Here is a 26045-nt window from a genome sequence, read left to right as displayed (position 1 = left end):
CCATAAATGAAACTACCAAGCAGCATTAAAATAGAAAAGTTGTGCATATTTAAAACATGTGAAACTTCTCCACCTCATCTCACCAATTTGCACTGGGAAAAATTGGATTATTGTAAATATTTTAAATTCACAGAATCATAATCCATGTTGTCACCTACACTGATAAGTGCTTTTAAACATCTAGAACACATTTTATTGAAATATTACAACAATAAAATTGCAATGTAACAATTTTTTAATGCCATGTATTCCCAGAAAAGGCTATTCTCAGAGATCCATCTTTAAATGTGAGAATACACAGACCTGTACTATCTCATCACCTTTCACATCATTCATAATCTTCCACTTTGACTATGGCAGTCTGAAAAGTGGCCAACTGGGAGAAAGGGTTGAAAACAAATTGTTCCGAGACAACATATATGTGAGCCTTCATTGTTTGAAGTTGTTCAAGAGTATCCATGCTGCATCAAGAGTGGGACCAAGGAGGCTACTTACACTTTCAAATATCTATCTAAATCTAGTAGAGAACCATAGAAATCTAGGCATACAGATACACAAATCACAAAGTAGTAACACTGTAAATAAGATCATTAAAAAAAACCAGACTGTACCAAGAGCTTATTCCTCCTCAAATTCTGGAGGAATGGAATTAAAAGGCAGAAAAACAACTTTAAGCTTATACTGTGTCTATTTTCTAAACTGCAAAAAAAAAAAGAGGCACTGAAAATGCAAGAAATAAATACTAGCATTATACTACAGAGACATTTTACATAAAGAAAAATTGAACAGGCTGGGTTTTAAAAACATATGTAATTTGAAAGACTTAAGTTTTTAAAAGTTTTTGATAGGGTGGACAATGTAAGAGGTTTTTGCTTATGGAAGAGGCCAGAACAAAGGACATAAATATAAGATGGCCCATAATAATTTTGAGAGGGTTTAAGAGAAATTTTAGAATTGCAGTGTGGAATTCAATGCCACAAGCAGTTGAGACAATTAAAACAAGTGGAGTTAAGGATAGGCTTGCGAAGCAAATAGTGTCAGGAAGAGGCTTAAAATCTATTAAGCTGAACGTACAGCATCTTCTATGCTGTAAGTATTATGTAACCAGCACAAACTCATCTGCAATTCCGAATCTCTCAATATTTTGTTTTTAAAATGTTTCCAATAATCAAATTTAATGATTACAGAAATAAAGATAGTTGTCAGTATATAAAGTTTCATATATCTGTCTGTTAGCCGACCATAGTATTTCCTTTATCCACATGCAACACAAGACTGATTCTGATTGAAATTATATAATCCAATACAAAGTAAAGTTTTGGTTAAATGTGTTCAGAAAAGTTTCAATTTTAGAAAACTTCAGCATTCATTAAGCAAAATGCTGGTCTTAGGGTTCCTTGTGAGCTCTGTACTTGTAATAAACATTTAGAATTATTAATAGATGAGCTTCTCAATTATATACAAGATAACAGAGAGAAATTTCTCAATTTCACCAGACAGAATTATACAATTAATGTATTGTAATGTTACAATTCTCACTGCCAGCGTTAAAATACGAATTATATTAGACTTGTAAAAAGCTAGATAAATATTAAGAGACCCCGACCAAGTTTCCCCTTTCGAGCTTGGGGCAATGAGATCAATTTAACATTTCTCTTGTTACTGTGGTTTAAATTAACTGACAGCACAGATCAGGAGTCAAACTGCGATCCCTGGTACACCTGATTCAAACACATGTTTATTCAATCATGAAAACTTCTGGCATTTATCGGAGAAAGAATATTAACAAAATAACCAGAGCTGTTATTTTAATATTTATTGAAGTTACATATTTACACTCATCGTTAGCAATTACTTATCATATCTATTGCAATTCCCCAGAGATTATTACTCAGGTATTTCAATATCACTTATTTTCTTAACAATGGTATACTCCATGAATACCTGTATTATGTCACACCATTACCATCAATGTTAGTATACAATTTTAAAATTTGCTTAAAAATATCCTATATAAAAGCATTTTTCTTCAACTAGCAACAGTACTGTAATAAGGTAGCTGATACTTGAACAAAATATGATAGGTCACTATTTCAGATGATCAGAAAAGGCTGTCATCTAGCATCTATTCAGAAGCTGTGGCTGCAAAGAGGATGCTACTCTCAGATCAAAAACACCTTTTGCCTATTAAAGAACTAAACAACGCAAGCAAAATATTGTAGATGCTGGAAGTCTGAAACAAACATCAGAATACAGAGAAACACAGCAGGTCTGACAGCAAGTGTGGAGACAGAACATTAATTCTGTTCCCCTCTCCATATGCGTTGCCATACAGACTGGGTTTCTCCAGCATTCTGCTTGTTAAATAAATGAAAAATGTTGTTAATGAATTTCAGAGCTGATGAGGTGTCAGGTAAATAGGCCATGAGACCCAACAATTGCTGATTGAATCAAATGTTTTCCTTCAGTTTGTTCAACATAGATTACAGATTGTTCTCAACCATTCTATGCACAGAAAATCCAAAACATCTAATATTAGATGCGATTCCATGTTTGTTCAGCATGTGCTGCCCAATCCTATGTTCTAATAGCTACAGTAACAATCAATTCAAGTTAATTGAATTGGACCATTAATGCTTGATAGAAGAGACATATAGGGACCCGTCCTTGCAAACAACAGAAATATGGTCAAGCCTTGCATCATTTCTGAATTAACCTGAAGCATGAAGACCAGATACTGTAGTTTCCAGTTGCTGTCTTCAACAACCTATCCAATCACATCAGCAACTGACTTGGAAGTCAATCAGCACCAATTTCTGCTGCGACAGAAATCGGTTATTTTTGCATTTGTCCCGAGGAGCACAAATTCATCCCAGTGTTATCACTCATTTCAAAATGCATTTTAATTTTCTTATTACCATTACTGTCTCTGGACTGAGACTGAATTCATACTCGTCACATGTAACTGGAAATGTTTTCAGGAGTACTGCTTGTTACAGCAGATGATTGTAAACAACAGCATTGAGCATTTTGATTGTTGCCTTTCTGACTTTTGGCAGAATGCTACAGACTTGCAGGGGACCAAAGCACAAAATTGAGCATTCACAGTCAGCTGAAACAAACAGGGAGTCACAGTTTTGTTTGGTTGTGAAGGCCTGTGAAACTTAACTTCAAGTAACTTGGCTCATACAGCAAAACATTATTCCCATAGGGTGTCAGTGACATTGTCTTAATTCACAGTAACATAGGTCACAGAATCAGAGACCGTTCAATCAACTTTCTCTGTGCCAACTCTTTACCAGACCAATCCCAATGCTCCCAGTGCCTTACTTTGCCTCTTATTAGGAAAAAGATCCCTCTGCTTCACATATTTATCTGCTCTTCTATTAAAATATGCAATGGTCTCTGACTCAATTACTCCCCTATGGAAAATCATTCCATGCTTGAACAACTTGCAACATTAAAATCTCTCTCAATGTTTGACCACACTCAGTGATTATCTTCAATTAACTCCCCTGCCAAATTATTCTTTTCCTTGATCATCAGCTATCTGATTCTGATGAACACTTGACTTTGTGGCAGTAAGCTGAACGTAAATATCTGTTGTGTGTTAGATTCTGGTGGAAGTTAGTATTGTTATGATTATTTTGGGGGGGGGGGGGGGGGGGGGGGGGAAATGTGAACCGAATCCTCTCTTTATCACACGTCTTTACAGTCAAGGTTTGAATTTAAGAATGGAAGTGGTATTGCATTCCTATAAAACACAGTATCAGAAACAAATCAGCTACATTCCTTGAGATAAAGAACTAGTTTACTGCAAACAAAAAAAAATTACTGATGCAGTGTTGTAAAGATAATTTCACTAAAGTTTAAACCAAGTAGGTGTATAAAACTCCCCTACATCAAATGAACACACACACACTCTCTCCAGTCTGGGAAAAGGTATAAAACAACAACTCTGTCGAGTGTTATCTTCAAACTACTTTGGCTGAGCTAACATTTAAATTAAGAGAAAAAGACTTAGTTAAAAAATTGTCCATACATATGTCTGTAGCCAAAGTGATTTTTCACACAAGCACTGTATCAGTTATGATTGGCTGAAATTGCTTTTCTGAGGAGTGTAAAATTTGAATTATCCTTAGAAACTCACCACTTTCATCCTTGAAGCATTCTGGTTTGTTTATTACAGAAGAGGTGGTGCACGTGGTCTTAAAAAGCATAAAGGTAGATGAATCCCAGGACATGATCAGGTTATTCCCAGAACTTTGTGGGAAGCTAGGGAAGTGATTGCTAGGATCCTTGCTGAGATATTTGCATCATCGACAGTCATGGGTGAAGTCTGGAACACTGGAGGTTGGTTAATGTGGTGCCATTACTTAAGAAAGGTGCTAAGGAAAAGTCAGGGAACATAGACTGGCGATCCTTATATCAACAGTGGGGGAGTTGTTGGAGGACATTCTGTGGGACAGGATTTACATGCATTTGGAAAGGGAAAGACTGATTGGGGTAGTGAACATGGCTTTTTGCATGGGGAATTTGATTAAGTGTTTGAAGAGGTGGCAAAGAAGATTGATGAAGGCAGAGGGTAGAAGTTGTCCATATGTACTTCAGCAAAGTGTTCAACAAGATTCTGCACGATAGACTGGTTCGTAAGGTTAGATCACATGGGATACAGAGGGAACTAGCCAACTGGAAACAAAATTGGCTTGAAGGTTGGAGACAGAGGGTGACAGTAGAGACTTGCTTTTCAGGTTACAGTCCTGTGACCAGCAGTGTACCCAGTATGGGGCTTGGTCCATTGCTTTTCATCATTTATATAAATGATTTGGATGTCAATATAGGAGGTATGGCTAGTATGTTTGCAGACAACATCAACATAGGTGGTGTAGTGGACACAGTAAAGAAGGTTATCTCAGAGGACAAGATCTTGATCAGGTGGGCCAGTGGGCCGAGGAGTAGCAGATGGAATTTAATTTAGGTAAATGCCAGGTGTGGTATTTTGGTAAAGCAAATCAGGGCAGAACTTATATAGTTAATGGTAAGGCCCGAGCGAGTGTTGCCGAACAGAGACCTCGGGCGCAGTTGCACAGTTCCTTGAAAGTGGAGTTGCAGGTAGACAGGGTGGTGAAGGCAGCATTTGGCACATTTGCCTTCATTGGCAAATGCACTGAGTATAGGAGTTGGGACATTATGTTGCGGCTTACAGGACATCGTGAAGCCACTTTTACAAAGATGTTGCTGGGACTAGAGGGCCTGAGCTACAGGAAGAGGCTGACTAGGTGTGCAGTGTAGGAGGCTGAGGGGTGACCTTATAGAGGCTTATAAAATCATGAGGGGCATTGATAAGGTGAATATCAAAGGTCTTTTCCCTAGAGAAGGGAAATTCAAACCTTGGGGTATTTATTTTTTAAAAGGCGAAGGAACAAAGATTTGAAAGGAACCTGAGGGGCAACGTTTTTACATAGAGGGTGGTTCATTTGGAGGAATTGGTAAATGCTGGTACAGTTACAACATTTAAGAGTCATTTGGATAGGTACATGAATAGGAAAGGTTGAGGGATATGGGCCAAACATAGGCAAATGGGACTTGGGGAAACTTGATCAGCATGGACAAGTTGAACTGAAGGGTCTATTTCTGTGCTATATCATAATATTTTTATGATATTATGAAGTTAAATACGTTTTGAATACTAATGATAGGGTTTTGTTCGTAAAAGATAGTGACAACTAAATTGATTAGCATTGTGAAAGTGTTCAGATGCATTTGAGTATGTACATATGTATTCAAGTATGGATCGATAAAGTATTCTTCTGCATTCAACAGTATTGAGATTAGAATGTTTATTTGTTATCTGGATCTTATGTTTTTAGTTTTTCATTAAAGAAGTCCAGACATTTGAATATTTTGAAAAAGTGAACAGATGGCCATCTGTTTATGCAACTTCAAAAGACTGCAACATATTATGCTCTACTGGGTTTGTTCATTTCGTTGAGCAACATAACCTCATTATGACTGCTTGGTTGAGTTCCAAGCCCTACTCGTGATTTAGCTTAGCAGGTGTTATTGACATAGCTGTGAAGGGGACTGTGTGTTTTCTTTGATTGACAGTTTTATGACCAAATAATAAAATTGAAGTGTTTTGAAAAGATTTTTCTTTCTTATTTTCACAGAGCTATGAGCACTTAAAAAGGATACTTTTTATCAAGGGGACCTTATAACAGGATTAAAATGTTTTGAAGAGGTTTTTGAATGGCTGTTTGTTTATTTTGCCAGCTTCATGAAATGTTCAAACAAATTCTCAGTGTTATTACAGGGTTTAGGAGTTCTGTTCATACTGGAAACTCGATGAAATGGTATGGAGGATGCATACAGGAGATAAATACAGCATGGAGGGAGAATGGCACCATGGAGAGTATCAAAGTGTATGGAGAAACATGCAGAAGCAATAGAAAGGGTGGATGGGATGGGATCAGTGGGTGACTGAATGAATTAAAATGATAATATATTGGTGAAAAGAAATTAACATTTAAAATCATAAAAATATTTTCTAAAATGTGTTGTTTTCTTTCTTAAAACAAATACAAACATAACATTTTTTTTCCTAGCTACCATCAGTTCTGAGGAATGGTCACTGAGTACGACTTCTGTCCACAAAAGCTTGTCAGAGCTGCTGATCCCTTTCAGCAATTCTGTTTGTTATAAACATAAACTTTCTGCCCCTTCAATTTTTTTTCTTCCTATTTTGAACCACCATCCTTCATGCTATTTATATAATACAGTGGACGCTTGTAACCAAGCTGCATCCAGGCCTGAAAATAGTTCTGCTGATGCACTCACCCAAAAATGTACCATGTACCATAGAGTTTTTCAAATTATTCATATTAATTGCAAGTACTTACAATCAAACCAATAAAATACAAAGGGCGGATATTTACATTTTATTATCTTTGTAAATTTTGTTCATGCTATGTTGATTGGAATGATTTCTACATTTAGGTAACCTATGACTAGTATCAGTGGTAAATATACAATAATGCCCATTGCTCATTATTTACTGTCCTTTTGTTATTCCATGTCACCAACACCATCTCCCCACTTATACTTTAATTAAAAACAAAAGCAGTTTAAGAACAGCTCACGTGCACTACTGAAGCAACAGCAACCACCTGAGAAGTCTTTCTATGACATTTCTGTTTGACCTAAAACAATTATTTCTATCAAGAGAAATTTGGCCAATCCAGGCACTTTTCCATCCAAGCTGGATACATTCACACTGGAATTGTGAATTATTGGAACAAATAATAATTCTGCTGGTATTTAGTCTTGAATTGTAATCTTTTACGCAATAATTTCACTGCACAAACTTTGACTTGAAAACACCATTTTGAGAGATGAACGCCACCGTAACCAGACAGATGTATTTAAGTGGTATAATCGGACTGTGCTACAACCTCTAAATAAACTAAAGAGCTGCAGACACTGGAGATCTGATACAAACAAAAACACAAAAAGCTGGAAAAACTCAGCAGGTCGAGAAACATCTGAGGAGACAAAATAGTTAATGTTTTCAATTCAGTGACCCTTCTCAGAACTGCTGAAGAAGGGTCAGAGGGCTCAAAAAATTAACTCTGTTTCTCTCTCTCTCTCTACAGATGCTGTCAGACCTGCTAAGTTTCTTCAGCAATTTCTGGTTTTGCTTGTTACATCATTACAGCTTTAGTTTATTCATTAATACAAGAAATTCTTTTGCTGACTTTTCTAACTGCCTCACACACCAACTCTGCTGAGATACAATTTGTCAAAAGCCAGTTGAAGCATTGACGTAGTAACACATTAGCCATGTAACACACAGTGCTCCAATCTTCAGAAACATGGTGCCATTTGTAACAATCGATTTCCTCCTGTGAACAATTAAAAGCAAATCACAATTTTTTTTAGCGTTTGTTCCTTTTACAACCAGGCTCGGTTTGTAGCTCGAACCTGGTTCGGGTTAGCACTTAGGAAAATTATAATCAGTTAGCCATATGTGGCCTAGAGCATCAGCAGACTAGCTCAGGTCAATTGGTGTTTGTATTCTAATATTGATTAATTTGCAACTTTACATTTTGAGAAGCCGGTGGTGACTTCATTCTGAATCAGGAAACGGGTTCTGTTAATGTCTGCAAGGTGAAATACATACAAATTACCAGGTACATGAATTAAAATTCTATATACGCTCCCAAAGCTCCATGGCATCTTCAACATCCTCATTTATAATCTCTCAGTAGAAATGACTTTAAAAGTTATTTTAAATGAACTACAATCACAAACGCCACTGTGATGCATGTAAATCTATTGTTTTGACAATACATAACCAGTAAAACTAGGAATGGTATTGGATGCAGCCTGTCACAGCTTGGTCCACAATTGGCTGTATAAACTGTGTGTTACTCTCTCAGCAGCAGGAAAGCCAACTAAATTGGATGCAGAAAGGGGTTGAATTGAGAAACTCTTCCATAGTGGGTCGGGGCTTAATGAGGGACACGCCTTTCCTGTGCCTTCTGATTGACACCCTAGCAAACTTCGGCAGGTTAGCCAATGGCTTATTAACAGATCCCTTTGTGTTAGGCACCAAGTATCAGTAGATAGGTCATGCTGGAAACCATTCCTTACCTCCAAACTCCTAGGTCTCCCCCGCCAATGACTCTAATCCTGACTTTACTTACTAAAGTCCAGGAATTCGACAATAACTGGTAGTGAAATCCTTGCTCCTGGTGGTATTGCTCACATCGAAAAGCTGCTGGCATCCGATTGTATAATGGCTCTCTGGGGGTGTGGTATCCTGACAGGCATTTAATTTGGCCGGGCCCACCCCAAGGAAGTGCCATAGATTTTGAGAACCCGAACTCACTAACATTCAATCCAGCCACAGCTTTTAAGAAAACCAATTAAATGTGTAACTTCTCTTTTGAGAGGCTTGTCATGGAACTATCATACAAAAAAGTCATACGTAATCAAAATGTTATATTTTTGCCATAAGCATATAAAATACCATTAAAATAGAAACAAACAGACATCATCCTTAAAGTGAGCACTATTTGTTTACACAGTTAAACATGTGCTTTGAATACATACCAAATATTTATCCATTTTCCAAATAATAAACTTAACATTTCTCAGATCATAAAATGTTCACATCATGATTTCTATTATACATCCTGTCAGAGTGCAGCAAGTTACCTGTAAATGGAGCAAAAACCAAACCCAACTAATTATTTCAGATTATCGTTAACAAGATCACACATTTATAGGAGGGGAATGGTCTGTATTTGAACCCAACATTTGAGGCCATGCACTTGAGAAAACTGAATAAAAGCTGCTGATTTTTCTTTTGCTGCATATTCAGGAGGTGGAACAGAACCATTTCTTCATAACTCAGATGTACTGACAGTTCCAAGTGCCCATTTTCACAAAAATTCAATGCTTCAAAGGCTCCTCAAATCTGGTGAAGCATTACTTTGATGACAAGTTTACAGGGGAAGTGGTTGTGTCGTGGTAAATTTGCTGGTCTCAATCTATTCAGGTCTGAGGACATGGGTGCTTATCCCATCATGCTGTCTGGTGGAATTTGAATTCAATTAATAAATCTAGAACCAAAAGTTAGTCACAGTAATGGTAACCATGAAATTATTGTCAATTGTTTTTTTAAAAATAACTGGCTCACTAATGTCCTTTAGGGAAAGAAATCTGCAATCTTTACATTGTCTGTTCTCCATGTAACTTCAAGCCCACAATAATGTGATTGACCCTCAAATGCCCTCGGAAATGGTGTAGCAAGGAGCAATTGAGGAAGGCCAACAAATGCTCACCTTGCTGACACATTGACATCCTGTGAAAGTTTAAAACAAGGCAGATGGATAGAGCAACAACTCAACATCTTTGCCTTATATTGAGAATAATGATAAAAATAAGGGAAAAAGAAACATTGCACCAAAAGCTGAACATAAGCATCATAGCTTAATGCTTTTGTTCAAGTGTGGTCTGTGGTAAAAATTGGCTGTTTTCATTGTAACAAACATTTCCTGCATACCTCTTTATGAACAACGTAACTACAACATACGTTAGTGTTCTTAACGTCCGCACTCAATCAATCTAAAGATCTATACTGGTGACTGCACTAATTCCGTGAATTAACAGAGTAGGACCTAGGTTTTTGGTCATTATGTCAAGCTGCTCCAGATATCTTTCATGCAGTGCAGTATTAGCAGGAGGTCGTGGCAGATACAGAAATCGGATAGCTGGATGGGCACCTTGCTCTAAAATCATCCTGTTTACTGCCATCAAATAGTCATCAGAGATTTTCATTGCATTTGATGGGAAGTTATTTGCAAAACTACCCTCACGGCCATCTTCATGAACTATCTGTTTGTGCCAGTGAAGGGCAGTAACGCTATCCCAATGCAGAGTTTTAATCGAACCTTTGATACGCAGCTGTTTTAAAAGTTGTTTTAGTTTTTTTTCCTGCTCCCCAGAACTGTTTCCAGATTCAACACACAGAAAAATACGCAGTTTGGCTGACCTCCAGGAGCGCACCATGTTAAGAATGCATGCCATTTGTAATAGAAATAGGCTGCAAGTATCAACATAATTAGCACTGTCAGGGCGAAGTGGATTGAGTGGCCACACATCAATGGAGACCTCATTATTCTTGCGACCAAACAGTTCTGCTTTGTTTAGCTGGCAGAAGTATCGGGCTAAACAAACATTTTTTAACATTTTGATGGAATCAGAAATAATGGCCACATACTCTTTGCCTGACAGTGCCTTTGATGACGAAGCATCTCTGGCTGGTGGAAAGTTAGGCTGCAAGTTGCAATCTTGTCCATTTGTGATAGAAGGGCTATTACATGAAAATGCTGGAATTTGTTCCAAACCATCCTCAGGAACACAGTCATCATAAAAACCCAGGATAAGAGTATTGGGTCTCATTCCACCTATAAAACAGAGCAAAAAGAACAGTAACCTATTGTACCATAATGACAAGTATTGATGGAAGTTCACTCTAACTGGCTACCAACAAACAAACTAAATTCAGGTAAACATTTGTTTAAAATGAATTGCTATTTTACGGGTTATTTACCTAGACCAGAGATGAATAAAAGATGTTGAACTCCATGACGTACTGAGTCAGAGAGCGTAAGGCTGACAAATGATTTTACATTCAGTGCATCAACTAAACTTAGCCAGGAATCATATTGTGCTTGAAGAGGGTCAGAAGGCATCTCATCTATAAAAGGAACAGAACATACGTACGAATGTTAGTAATAATGTCATTGGATTTTATAAAGATCTTTGTGCTTTATATTTAAAGTAAAAGGAGATAACAGTTGGAAATGTTTTGAATATTTGTTGAAATGCAAATTGAAGTCACACCAGATGTTGGATAACTACTTTTAAAATGATATCAATTTTTGTTGAATGAGAAACATTGCAATGAAATTACTTCCCCCTCCTGGCTACTGCCGAATTATTGGTATTCCTGGCAAGATTAATGACCACACTTCGTGGTCATTGCAAGGCACTGAACTGACAAAAGCAGGGCTTAAAATACCATGACTATTACTTGTTGTTTTAATATTGTCATTGTATTAAATATTCAGTGATCTGTATTTGCATTTCTACATGGTAGTCACAAATGCTCTGAAAGCAAACAAGACAAGTTGCTCAACTCAGCAATGCTCAACGTCCTTTCATCTGGCCTCTGCACCAGGAACAGTAGCCTTTCCATTTAAAGGATATAGGTTCAATATAGACACCATGCGGCTTGTGGTTTGTCCTACAATTCTCAAACAAGGCTGACCACCATCCATGTGGTTTGCTAGATTAAATATGTGCAATAACAACAATTCTGGGAGGATTTATATTTCTTCACAAATCAAGTTATCAAATCTCTGCTGCATGATGAAATATATTTTAAACAAATGCAATTTTGTAGAACCTGGTTCAGCAATATAAATGGCATACATCATATTGTCACAATAAGTCAGCACAGACAGTTTCATATGCAGCAAGGTTATGTATAAAATGCAATGTGGTAATAAAAGTACATTTCTTGTTTTGGAAATGATTAGCTATTTGCCCTCTGGTCATTCCAGATAAAACACATGCTTATTATTGAGGTAATCCTTAAAATAAATGAAGAAATTAGCTTAATGTCAAAGAGTGATGAGAGAAAGGGATAAAAGAACATCTATTTTCAGGAGGTATAGATAAGGGAAATATACATAGAGTGGGGGGTATACAGAGTGACCATTATATCCCTGGAAAGGGATGATGTACTTGAGGTTTCAAAGGCAGTATCTATTTGCTTAGAGGCATGGAAAAGAGAAGCAGTTACATATTACAGGCCAGCAAATAGCAGGAAAAAAATAGAAGGGTAAGTTTAGGGAAACTTTAGAAAGATGTAATATTAGAAAAGTTATGGGACCTAGGAGAAAGAACCAGGAAAGGAAAAAGGGAGATTCCCAAACACTTGCGCAAAATAAATTTTATTTCTCAGCTTGTTCCTGTCCCAACGAGGAAGGAAGAAGCAGTGTTGCATCTTGCCCCAAGGAATGAAGTGTTTTAGCAAGAGACTACTTGATAGCTGAAATCAAAATATAGTTAAGTTGATAGTTTTGGAAAAGGATAAGGACAAAATAAGATGATAATATTCCAGTGAAGACAGCTCATTTCAGTGAATTCAACAAGGTGATTGGAAATAAATACTGACAGATAAAACAGGAAATGAGTCATGGCAAGTTTCAAAAAGGGAGGTATAAGTCAGGGACAAATTAGACACCTTCCTATTAGAAAGAAAGGAAGTGCATTCAAAGCATTGCAAACCAGCCAAAAGAGAAAGAAGCTGACAGAATTGAGGGCAATATACTGACATGGCCGGGAAATTGGTTGATTGGCAGGCTACAGAAAGTAGGGATAATGGGTAGGTACTGAAAATGGCAGGATGTGTCCAGTCGTGTCCAACAAGGATCTGTATTAGGGCCCCATTTATTCATTTTAATTATTAATCATACCTGATAATGACAGAGAAAGTCATATATTCAAATGTGCTGGTGACAAAATTGGGTGGCATTATAGACAGTGTAAATGTGAGCATAAAATTACACAAGGGATAATGATAGACTAAGTGAATGGACAAAACTGTGGCAGATGCCATTCAATGCAAGTCTGAGCTTTTTCATTTTTGAGCAAGAAATGATTGATCAGGATACTTTCTGGATTGTATGAAGTTAAATACAGTGGATGTCTTAAGAGGCTTGGTGGTTCAGGTGGAAGATATTTAAAATGTCACGAACAGGTGTAGAAAATAATCAAAAAAGCTAATGGAATGCTGGCCTTTCATCTAGAAAAATGGAATACAAGCATGTAGTTATGCTGCATTTACACAAACCCTGTTTCGACCTCACTTGGAGTACTGCAAGCAAATCTGGGCATCACACATACGAGGAAGGATATATTGGCCTTGGAGGGAGTGCAATGGAGATTTACAGGAATGATAACTTAACCCCTGAAATCCAGGTATGAGGAGGCATTATACAAATAACTGTAGTCCTATTTTCTCAGACTTAAAAGGTTAAGGGCTGATCTGATCAAAGTCTTCAAGAAATTAAAAGGAAATGACAGCGTAGATAAAGATAAACTATTTCCTCTGGTTGGGGATTCTAGAACTAGGGGACACAGTGTAATGCTTAGGGCCAAACCATTCAGCAAAGATGTTAGGAAGCACTTCTACACACAAAGAATGTTAGGTGTTTGAAAATTGTTTCCACGGTGGATACTGGATCAATTTTAAAATCGGAGGTAAGTTTTTGTAAATTAAAGATATTAAGAAACATGGTCAAAAGGCAGGTATGTGGAGTTAGGCCACAGATCAGCCATGAACTTGACAAATTAGTGGAACGAGCTCAAGGAGCTAAATTGTCTACTCCTCTTCTTACGTTCCATATGAACCCCATTTCTGGAACTAGAATGATGAAAGGTGACATAAGGGAGTATTTCAGCATTAAATTCTTGATGAAATGAAGATCAGAATAAAACAGGTAACCATTAGTCAGCATTTCAATTGGTACAATAATAATGTCACTTAGAAGATCAAGGTTCAAAAACGACAACCAACAAAAAGGCAAAGTGCACTGAAGTGGGGTGGGCCGAAGGTGGTAGTGGAGTTGATGTTTTGTAAATAGAAAATGCTGTGGCATTTAACAAAGTGCTACAGCAGAGTTGTAGCAAAATTGACTAAATGGACAGTTATAGAATGGATACAAAATTAGCCGAGAACAAAAAGCAGACGATTAGTGCATGGTTGTTTTCCACACTGAAGTGAAGTGGTTATATTAATGGGATCACTGCTATTTTTGATATATGTTAATGATCTAGCATTGGAATAATTTCAAAGTTTGTAAAAGAGAAAAAGAAGTACTGTTGTCAAAATGCAAATGTAAAATGCAGAGAGGTAATGCATTTTGGAAGGAAAACAAGGAGAGGCAATATAAATGGTAAATGTTTTAATGTCGAAGAAAGAAAGATCAGGGCTCACTTACAGAAATCTTTGTTACGAGAGTAAATTGATAAAGCTGTTGAAAATATATATGGATATTTAGTGATGCTAACATATCTTGAATCAATCAAGAGTTCTCAGCTAGAGTAGTATCTGAGTCAGGACACAACACTTCAAAAGAATGTTATGAAAGTGCAGAGAATGACATCAGTAAGGAGAGAGATCAGTTGCCTGGAGAGATGAGAGAAATCAGATTGTTTGCCTGAATAATGTGATTAAAGGGAGGTTCAGACAGTTCAGAACTTTGTGGATCATATAATGAAGACGGATTTTGCTAATAAAAAGATGGATGCTATTCAGAGGCCACAGATTTGAGACAACGAGAAAAACTTCCAGAGGGAATATGAAGAGAAATCTGGAATACCTAGTCTGTAAGGGAGGTGTAAGCAGATTCAATTTCAAAAGGAAATTGCATATATATACTTTAAAAGAGAAGCAGGAGAACATTTGGAAGAATGGAAAATACTTTGAACAAAGAGCCAGTGGAGGCATGATGGGTCAAATAAACACCTTCTCTGCTGCACAATTCTGTATTAGGAACAGAGACTTTCAAAAGTGGAAAATTCTATACTTGTCTAAGGACCTCACACAACTAAACAAATAAAAGTGCAACATACTCTATTTCGAATAACGAAGTCTCTTCAAATGAATTGGTTGTGTCAGGCTACAGTAGTATTGGAATATCCTCCTTCATATGTTCCATTTAAAATTACTGGTGGATTTTGGCATAAATTACAACTGCTTTAAAAGTGAGAAACGAGTTATTGCATTTTGGTTTATGGAAGGTTTTTCTTAACAACGGAACACAAGAAAAAAGCCTTCATAACACTTAGTGGACCATTTCACAATGACTCTTAAAGCTATTATAATAGACTGCTTCAAGGTCATACTGAGCCTAGGGTGGGTCATTAATAAAAGTGTAAAAGTAGACATCCAAAGCTTCTGATAAGTGCTGCACAATGTATTGCATTTGGAGGTACTGCAAATTTTGACCTTTAAAATATCATTGCAGTTGCATATTACAATAAAGTTAGCATTTTATACTTATGAAACACCACAATTTTGTGAAGCTTGTTATTTTAATAACATCTACAAGCTCATGAGTTGAAATGCTATTTATGTTGCTCAGTTTGAATTTATTACAGCACAAGTCTATAAAATGGATGAGAATTGGCTCTGAGCAAAACGGTGATTTTTTTTCTGACACTGTAAAACCTAAAAGATGAGAAATAAATTTTCAGCATTAAGGAACCTGGAAATATTGGAAAGAAAGATTTGAAGATACGACAGTAGAAAATCTATTCAAGACTCTCAAATAGATGATGACTGGGATGAAAACTAGATATCAAAATTAGAAAAACTTAGTATTCCTTGAATGAATACAAACGTGAGAGTTGAAATGAAATTTAGAAATAAGTAACAAGACTGTATTAGTACTAGTATTATAAAAAGAAAGCATTACATAGAAAATACATAGAGCAAAGCAAAAATATTCCTAGGTAACAATGGAATTTAGAGGCACAAGAAAAGAAAATGATTGTTTGAAAAAGGGAAGTCTTATCACTGGTGAAAAAGGAGATCTAAAACAAAGAAAGCAAAATACTGTAGATGTTGGAAAGCTGGAACAAAAAACAGGAAATGTTGGAAATACTCAACAATAACAGCAGCTTATATTTAAATAATGGAGAACAATTCCAAGTGCTTCAAAGGTGCATTATCAAACAAAGTACGACATTGACATATGGGAGGACATAATAGGAAGAGTTTAGAAGGATATGGACCAAATGCTGCCAAATGGGATTAGATTAAGTTAAGATATCTAGTTGGCATGAATGAGTTGGACCAAAGGGTCTGTTACCATCCAGTACATCTCTATGACTATGACCAGAAACCTAGTCAAAGAAGTACTTTTTTAAAAATCATATAATCTCTATAGTGTAGAATAAGGCCATTCGGCCCATTAAGTATGCACCGACCCTCTGAATGTATATTGAATAAAGTACTAAGATCAGGATATTAAATGGGTTCTTTGCCTCTGTACTCACTGAAAACATGACAGTTGGCCTGAAGGCGTATAAAAATAAATGAGGCAGAACAATGGTCAATAAGAATAGATAAAATAGCAGCACTGAAAAAATTCAGTACAACTTGAAGGCGGCTGCAGGTATTTGCATATTGATGAAAGATAATAAATAAAAGAGACTCTAACCACAATCAAAACATCCTTGAATATTGAAGTAATACAGAAGACTAAGGGATCCCAAATACAATTGGGCCCTTCAATCCCCATCCTCAATGATGGAAAAGCGTAGTGCATCAGTGCAAAAAAGATAAGGTTGAAGCTTTCATGGCAATTTTTAGCCAGAAGTGCCAAGTGCATAATTCATCTCCGCCTCCTCCAGTGGTCCTCAGAATTATAGATATCAGTTTTCAGCCAATTCAATTCACTGCATGTGACATTAAGAAACAGTTGGAGACACTGGATACTGGAAGGGCTATGGGGCCTGACAACATTCCAGCAATAGTCCTGAAGACTGGCTTCCCTAGCCAATCTGTTCCAGTATAGCTACAGCACTGGCATACACCCAACATTGTGGAAAATTGCTTAGGTAAGACCTGTATACAAAAAGCAAATCTAGCCCAGTTAATTACTGCTCCATTAGTCTACTCTCAATCACCCGTTAAAGTGATGGAAGGTGACATCAAAAAGCTCTTCTGTGTTGCTATAGTCTCACCAGACCATTGGACTGCTCTCTCATTAGAGAAACAGGACTAAGGGCAGTGTTTGTCACTGGCCACCCGGGTGTTTTCCTATCTTCCTGGTGGTGGAAATTGAATAAAGATTGGTGCACTTTGTGTCTTTCACTGTGTCTCACACCTGCACACACACACCATGGGTGCTGGGGATAAAATAAGCACTACCGCACTTAGGTGGTAGTGTGGGGGTTAAAACAAAAAAAAAAGAAACAGGAGATTTGGCGACTTGGGTGTTTTCCCTTTTAAAAGAAAAAAAAAAATAGAGAAACAGGACTGGTGGTGATTTAACCTGAAGGCCACCATATCTCAGGTGAGGGGAGAGATTGAGAAGGAGGATCCTTCATGGTAACCTCAGCCAGTGATAGGAATTGAACTCTCACTGTTGGCATCACACTGTTTCGTAAACCAACCATCCAGCCAACTGAGTAAAATGACCCCTAGCACCACCTGTTGAACAATAACCTGCTCAATGATGCCCAGTTTGATTTCCGCCAGGGTCACTCAGCTCCTGACCTCATTACAGCCTTAGTTCAAACATGGACAAAAGAGCTGAATACTAGAGGTGAGGTGAGAGTGACATTCCTTGACACCAAGGCCATAGTTGACCATGTGTAGCATCAAGGAGCTCTAGGAAAACTGGAATTACTGGGTAGCAGGGGCAAACTCTCCACTTAAGAGTCATAGAGATGTATAGCACGGAAACAAGCCCTTTGGTCTAACTTGTCCATGCTGACCAGATATCCCAATCCAATCTAGTCCCACCTGCCAGCACCCGGCCCATATCCCTCAAAACCCTTCCTATTCATCTACCCTTTTAAATGTTGCAATTGTACTAGCCTTCATCACTTCCTCTGGCAGCTCATCTCATACACGTACTGCCCTGTGTGAAAAAGTTGCTCCTTAGGTTTCTTTTATATCTTTGGCCTCTCACAGTTAAACATATGACCTCTAGTTCTGGACTTCCCCACCGCAGGGAAAAGACTTTGTCTATTCATCTTACCCATGCCTCTAATGATTGTATAAACCTCCATAAGGTCAGCCTCCAATGCTCCAGGGAAAAGAGCTCCAGCCTATTCAACCTCTCCCTATAGCTCAACTCCTCCAACTCTGGCAACATCCTTGTAAATCTTTTCTGAATCCTTTTAAGTTTCACAACATCCTTCCGATAAGGAGACCAAAATTGCATGCAATATTCCAAAAGTAGCCTAACCAAAGTCCTGTACAGCTGCAACAGGTGTTTGTTCGAGGTCAGTCATCTCAGCTCCAGGATATCTCTGCAAGGGTTCCTCAGGGTAGTGACCGAGGCTCAACCATCTTCAGCTCCTTCATCAATGACCTTCCTTCTATCATAAAGTCAGAAGTGGGGATATTTGCAGACAATTGCACAATGTTCAGCAACTGTGGCAACTCCTCAGATACTGAAGCAGTCCATGGGCAAATGCAATAAAATGTGGACAAAATCCAGGTCTGGGCTGACAACTGGCAAGTAACATTCGCGTCACACAGATGCCAGACTATAACCGTTTCCAATAAGAGGTGATATATGTTGCCACATGACATAGAATGGTTTTACCATAACTGAATCCCCCACTATCAACAATCAGGGTTACCATGACCAGAAATTCAATTGGATTGGCCATATAAACACAGTGGCTACCAGAGTAGGTCAGAGGCTAGGAATATTGCAGCGAAAAACTCACCTTCCCCCGACTCCCCAAATCCTGTTCATCATTTATTAAGGCACAAGTCAGGAATTTGATGGAAAACTGCCCACTTGCCCGGATGGGTGCAGCTCCAACAAAACTCAAGAAGCTTGACACCATCCAGGACAAAGCAACCTGCTTGACTGGCACCAAATCCACAGCCTCCACCACCGACGCTCAATTGCAGTAGTGTGTACTATCTACAAGACCACTGCAGAAATTAACCAAAGATCATTAGAGAGGGTCCTTCCAAACCCTCGGCCACTTCCATCTCTAAGGATCAGAGCCGCAGATACATGTGAACACCACCACCTGCACGTTCCCCTCCAAACCATTCACCATTCAGTTGCTGGGTCAAAATCCTGGAATTCCCTTCCTAAAAGCATTGCAGGTCAATCTACAGCACATAGACTGCAGGTCTTGAAGACAGCTCACCAACACCTTCTCAAGGCCAACTACGGAAAGGCCAGCAATGCTCATGCCTCACAAGTGAATAAAAAAAGTCAGAGGAGATGTTGCATGGGTGACACAGTGGCTCAGTGGTTAGCAATGCTGCCCTCACAGCACCAGGGATCCAGGTTCGATTCAAGCCTTGAGCCACTGTCTGCCTGTGTGGAGTTCGAACATTCTCTGCATGCCTTTCCTCCGGTTTTCTCCCACAATCGAAAGATGTGCAGGTTAGGTGAATTGGCCATGGTAAATTACCCATAGTGTTCAGGGATGTGTAGGTGCATTAGTCAGGGGTTAATGTAGAGTAATAGGGTATGTTCCTCTTCAGAGGGTTGGTGTCGACTTGTTGGGCCTAATTGCCTGTTTCCACACTGTAGGGATTCTATGGCTAAGTGGTAAATTGAATAATTACTGGCCAATCAATTTAGACTCTAGAGACTAAGTCAGAAATAAATATTTTTTTCTAAAGGCAAGTTAGTTAAGGTTAGCCAATCTGAATTTGCAAAAGATGAATCATGTTTGATAAATTACAAGTTGTTAAGGAAATGGTGGCACTTTGATAAAGGAAGTGAAAAGACCAAAGTACATTTTGATTTGCAAAAAGCAGCTTACAAGGTGTCACAAAGTGTTGGACTATAAGCTGGTGTTGTGTGATTTTTAACCTTTGTCCACTCCAGTCCAACATCGGCATTTCATGTTATGGACGAGACCAGACCCCTCAAACATTTCAGGTAGCCCAGATCCTAACTTTACACCTGCTTAAAACAACGAGCAAAGTGGATATTCCAAGAAAGAATCAGCTGGTCACCACTTTGTTTTAAACAAAACAGAATTTATTTACAAGATTACTGAATGAAACACAAACAACAGAAAATAGAATGCTGAATACGTATCCTATCCGAAAACCCAGACGATTACAACTTAATGATACTCTTCCAAATATTTGCAACAATTTCCACAAACACCTTTGGCACAATAGGTAAAATCAAACAAGTTCTTATAGGATAGAGGTCAGAGGGAGAGTACCGCCTGGACCCGCTTCTTTGGATCCTTTCTTCACACTGCTGCGTTAAAAACCCAAACCAGAGAAAAGTTGAGCTGGGAGAACTGTCCACACCCCTTTCATTGTACAAGTGTGTTTTTAAATTTGAAAGCCTTCTGTCTGAGGCAGTCTCTGTTAGCTATTATCAACTTGGCCCTAAAACCCCTCACCTCCAGACTTTTCGGAGTCTGTGTCATTTATGACCTCTCTTGAAAAAGAAAAGCCAAAGGACAACATAACCTTGCGTGTGTGGTACTAGAAAAGCACAGCAGGTCAGGAATGAGGAAGGGTTTTTGCCCAAAACATCAATTCTCCCGCTCCTCAGATGCTGCTTGATCTGCTGTGCTTTTCTAGCACAACAATCTCAACACTGATCTCTAGCATCTGCAGTCCTCACTTTCTACCTGCATAACCTTGTTAAAGGAACAGCTTAATCACACACACTATGTCAATAAATTAAGACACAGTTTAAACTAAACGTTAAAAGTTTAGCATCGTATGCATGGAAAGTGTATGTTGATATATTTGCATAATGCCAGACAAACAATAAGGAAAATGCATCAGCAAAATGGATTAAGCAAGAGTTTAGTCATCGAAGCACTCAAATGTAAATTATATCATTACACCCAATACAGGTCAAAATGTTTTTGGGAACTTTCACCAGATTCCATCATGAATAATGGAACATGTTGCAGCAAGGAGTGTAAAATATATTAGAGTGTGTGCTAGTAAGGAATATATCAACATTATTAAGGCATTTTGTAGAATATGTTAGAATTTAAGTGAAAAATATGGAGTGGATCAGAAACTTCCATCCCAGAATGGGATAATTTTATGTATTACAGTGAGAGAAGTACAATAATTCAGTGATATAATGGCAATAGAGACATATCACTGTTTTAAACCAAGAAATGTAAAATAACATTAAATTAATTCTACTGAATATTCAGAAAAGAAATTAAGTACAGATTATTTGTCACCTTGGTTGGCCTAAGCTACAATGTCAAAACAGAGAAGACATAACTTTATTCTGCATCTAATGCAGATCACATGATCTTATAATTTTCTATTCCCAGTAATAAGTTAACAGACAACAGTAGGTGAGATCATTCTCTTTGGAGTAGAGAAGGTGACAGTAGTGATTTAAGATAGATGTGGCAAGTTATAAGGAAATATGATAGAGTAAATAAGCAGGCAGAAACAGAAGACAGTTTTACATGACTGGACAAAATAAGTTGGAGAGTGGTTCTCCTAGAGAAACGTTTTTAATGCAGTGAGCTATGATGATCTGGAGTGCACTGACTGAAAAAAAAAAAGGGAAAAGGATACTCATCAGGAACTTTCAAAAGACATGTCTGTTAAGGCACAGTGGGCGAAATGGTGTCCAAACATATGGCTCTATGAAACTTTTGTCTTTACAAGCAAAAGGATTTAAGAAAAAAAAAATAGAACTTTTAAAGGCTGTAACAATTCAGGATTCACATGTAGCAAAACAGGAAGTTTTAAAAAAAAAACACACTGCTTACCCAAATTTCCTTTCTGTACATGACCCAGCACATACAGTCCACTCTTCTTTAGGTCATTTGTGAAACTTATCAATTGAGTACATGTTCTGGGATTGGCTACCATCAGCAGAATTTGTGGGCGCCAGAATTTGACATGATCTTTACGAACATCTAGCATCAGAAGATACTTTCTAACCTGCAAATACAAGCATTGATACAGGATTCTGATGGAAAAAGATTAATTTCATTACTGCACATACTAACTTACTGCTTTACTAGTATTGATGGAATAAAAACTTCAGTGTAAAGTGCTAAGTAAAGGAGTTAGAAATGATGAATCTACCAGTGCATCACTGCATATTTCTCAAATAATGAAATGTAGCTATTTATCTACAAACTTAAGTTTGTAATATTACTAAATTCTTACAGTGGTACTGTGCATGTGAATCTCATCTCTTCAGAGATCCAGAATTCACATGACAGCGTCAAAATTCAGTAAAATCCTATCTGATGAGCAACATTACTTTGCATTTGATTGTAACACTGCCAACGTAGTTGGCATACAATGGATTTTAATTCAATAACATAAAGCCTGTTGAAAGCTACATCACTACAAATCCTATTCATCTCACAGCTACAGTATATGTGCCAATAACCTACTACTATTATGATACTGAAATACACTTCTTTCCTAAAGTGTTCAAGCAAAGAGGTACTTGAAATAACTCCACAGAAGCTGGTATCCTGTCACCAAGTCACCCTTTATTTGTACATGGAGAGTCCTTGACACTGATCCAACTCTCTTACAGCCAGTTCTAAGAGTGAACAGGATGCCTGACACTCCTGTTCTTTTTTTTGTAAAAGAAATAGAGAAACACAAAAGCAAACAACCAAAAAGAAAACCAGAAATCAAAATGTCTCTAAGCTCAGAGAACTCTCCTCTTATTCTTCCTTCCCCCTCCTCACAGTGCACTGGCTGTGGGCCAGCTAGCTCGGAGTCAGTCCCCTCTGCTAACACACAAGAGGAGAGTCCTTCACCACTGATTCCAGCTCCCTCGGAGCCAGCTCAGAGTGAACAGTCTGACAGCACTGTTCCTTTTCTTTCTTTTTCTTTCCCCCACACTACCGCCTAACTGCAGTAGTGCTTATTTTCCCCCAGCACCCATGTTGTGTGTGTGCAGGTGTGAGACATAGTGAAAGACGCAAGGTATACAAATCTTTATTCAATTTCCACCACCAGGAAGAAAGGAAACACCCAAGTGGCCAGTGACAAGCAGTGCCCTTCACATCAAAGGGCAATGCTGAATGATCAAACAGTGAAGGGAAGGGATTAAATCAAAATAGAACTGGATAGGGAAATAATATACTCCACTCCCTGCGGTGCCCACCTCTCCCTGAACAGCTCAATGGTGGACACGGCGTGCTCCTTTTCCAGAGACACCCAGGCAACACTCCTGTTTTTTTTTTGTGGGTGAGTCAGAGTTTATTGGCATCAGACCAACATGACCATTTTTGCTTCTGCTCATGTTGTTACTGAAATAACTCCACAAAGACTAGTATTCTGTCACCAAGTCACCCTTTATTTACACGTGAAGAATCCTTGACACTGATCCAGCTCCCTCAGAGCCAGCTCTCAAAGTGAACAGAATGTCTGAAAACTTCTGTTCTTGTCTATCAGACAGGGCTCCCTTATTGGACCAGATTAACAGCCCAATCAGGGAACTCCTATCCTACAAGGTCCACCTAACTGACCTTGTTACAATCTCTACACCCCTCCCGTCCCCCACCCCAGTCCGAGGACACAGGCTGGTTATTTTTCTTTTGTAGCTCCTGCTGGGGCATTTTACCACCAGGTCAGGTTTCTCCAACTCTGCCTCTGATATGGTCAGTGTGTAATGCACAGTAGCTTGCCTCTTCCATCTGGAGTGTCTTGGAAGAGATTCATTCTTTTTCTCAGTGGCAAAGGCAGAGGCGGTGATATCCACAGGGTCCATCTCAGACTCTGAGCTACGACAGAGGGGACCCATCGGTTCTGAAGCAGTTGGAAAGGCTGTCGAGGAGCTGGGCATGTTTTGCTGCTGCACAGTTTGCAGCTTTCGTGTGCTCCATGTGCTTGTGCAGGACTGTCGCTCCTACGCAGACTTTATATGTCACTGGAAGTGTCCTTGCATTGACCATACCTCTTACTCACGCTGGGCCATTCCTGTGGTTCCTACACCAAACTTCGTCCGGTCTCCCTCGCTTCGAGGAGTCTTGTATCCGGCACTAGCCTTCCTGATGCCGATTCACTATCATCATGTACCCCACTTCCCTCCAGGTCCAGGGAAATCAGATTTAACCTGGCGCAGAACCTTTTCCCCATTAACAACTTTGGAGCTATCCTTATAGTTGCATGAGAGGTGGTCCTATAATCAAACAGGAAGCAGGATAGTTGGTAAGTTAGTGATTCTATACACTTTTTTTTTTAAAAGTCTGCCTTCAAATTTGGAATGCTTTTTCTGCCAGACCATCGGATGTTGGATGGTATGGAGCTGACCTTATAATGTAGAATACCTTTCGACTTTAGAAAATACTCAAGTTCTTGGTTTGTAAATGATGGCCCATTACCTGTGACCAACAACTCCAGGAGTCCATGTATCGCAAAAGAAGCGCACAGTTTTTCTATCATTGTTCCAGTGTTTTGCGAATGAACTCTATGCACGTCCAGCCACTTTGAATGGGTGTCCACAATGACTAAAGAACATTAGCCCATGGAAGGACGTGCACAGTTGACACATAACTGAGTCCAGAGTTTACATGGCCATTCCGACAAACGTGGGGGAGCCGCTGGTGGTAATTTTTGTCCTTTTTGGCACTCTGGACATTGCCCCACCTATGCAGCTATGTCTGTATTCAATCCTGGCCACCAACATCTTCATTTTGGAAACCTCCGGAAGGCCCTGGTGGAGGTCAGGGAGGAGAAAGTGAGGACTGCAGATGCTGGAGATCAGAGTTGAGTGTGGGGTGCTGGAAGAGCACAGCCAGTCAGGCCGCGTCAGAGGAGCAGGAGAATCGATGAAAACATTCCTGATGAAGGGCTCATGCTCGAAACATCGAATCTCCTGCTCCTTGAATGCTACCTAACCGGCTGTGCATTCCCAGCACCACACTCTTCGACCCTGGTGGAGTTCAGCCAGTATCTGGCAGCCACCTCTCCTTGGGACAATCACTCTAGCCCCCCATAATAATATGCCATCACGATCTGGTCTCTCTGGGTCCAAACAGATTTAAATTCTGGTTGTAATGGTTCTTTAGTTTCCCCATCACCCCCAGCTGTTTCGGTTTTGTCAGGACCAGATCTTTCTGTATTATCAGTCTAATATTATCAGCTGTGACAGAAAATTTAAAACCATTACGGACTCATCCATTGGCAATACCACCAGTGGTGTATTTGCCAGTAGGAGGTGGCTCAGTGCATTCACATTTGCTACTTGGCCTCTCTGACAGTGTTCTAACCTGCAATTGTATGCACCTAGTATTAGAGCCCATCACTGAATGTGGCCTAAAGCTATGGGTGGCACCAACTTGACCTCTTTAATTAGATCTAGCAGGGGTTTGTGGTCCATAATGATTACAAATTTATGCCCGTATTGGTGGAACTTCTTGACTCCAAATATGACTGCCAAACCTTCCTTCTCTTTCTGGACATATTTTCACTCTGCATTAGCATACGCTATTGGGCATTCCTCTCCACTGGGCCACTAGGAGCTAATACTACTTTGATGCCATATGGGGAAGGCATTGTATGTCAATACCAGATCTCGCTTGGGATCATAGGGTGGCCAACCTAAGGAAGGTGTTGTCCAAGTATCACCAGAACATTACCTGCCCCATCAGGGACCCGAAAATTTTAGACCACTGCTACACCACTTTGAAAGATGCTGCAGCTCCATCCTCTGTCCTTATTTCGGGAAAACCAACCCCAATGCAGTGTTTCTTTTCCCAGCTTACAG

General features: G+C 38.9%; 1 protein-coding gene across 1 annotated transcript in view; it reads right to left on the bottom strand.

Annotated features, from left to right (window-relative positions):
• Positions 1–3667: 3667 nt before the first annotated feature.
• The window catches only part of LOC122556382 (zgc:153039), a 119937-nt gene continuing 97559 nt past the window's right edge, over positions 3668–26045 (bottom strand). Inside the window, exons 11-13 of the mRNA XM_087993556.1 lie at positions 22075–22249; positions 11120–11266; positions 3668–10973 (exon numbers count right to left, since the gene is read on the bottom strand). Coding sequence (XP_087849682.1) covers positions 10132–10973; positions 11120–11266; positions 22075–22249 — 1164 coding nt within the window. The 3' untranslated portion in view covers positions 3668–10131. The remainder of the gene's footprint in view (positions 10974–11119; positions 11267–22074; positions 22250–26045) is intronic.

Source organism: Chiloscyllium plagiosum, unplaced genomic scaffold (genome assembly GCF_037043375.1).
Source record: "Chiloscyllium plagiosum isolate Xiang-an unplaced genomic scaffold, Cpla_swu_hap1 HiC_scaffold_13, whole genome shotgun sequence".
Lineage (NCBI taxonomy): Eukaryota > Metazoa > Chordata > Chondrichthyes > Orectolobiformes > Hemiscylliidae > Chiloscyllium > Chiloscyllium plagiosum.
Note: the sequence above shows the minus strand (reverse complement) of the source record. Positions and strands in the feature narration are given on the sequence as shown.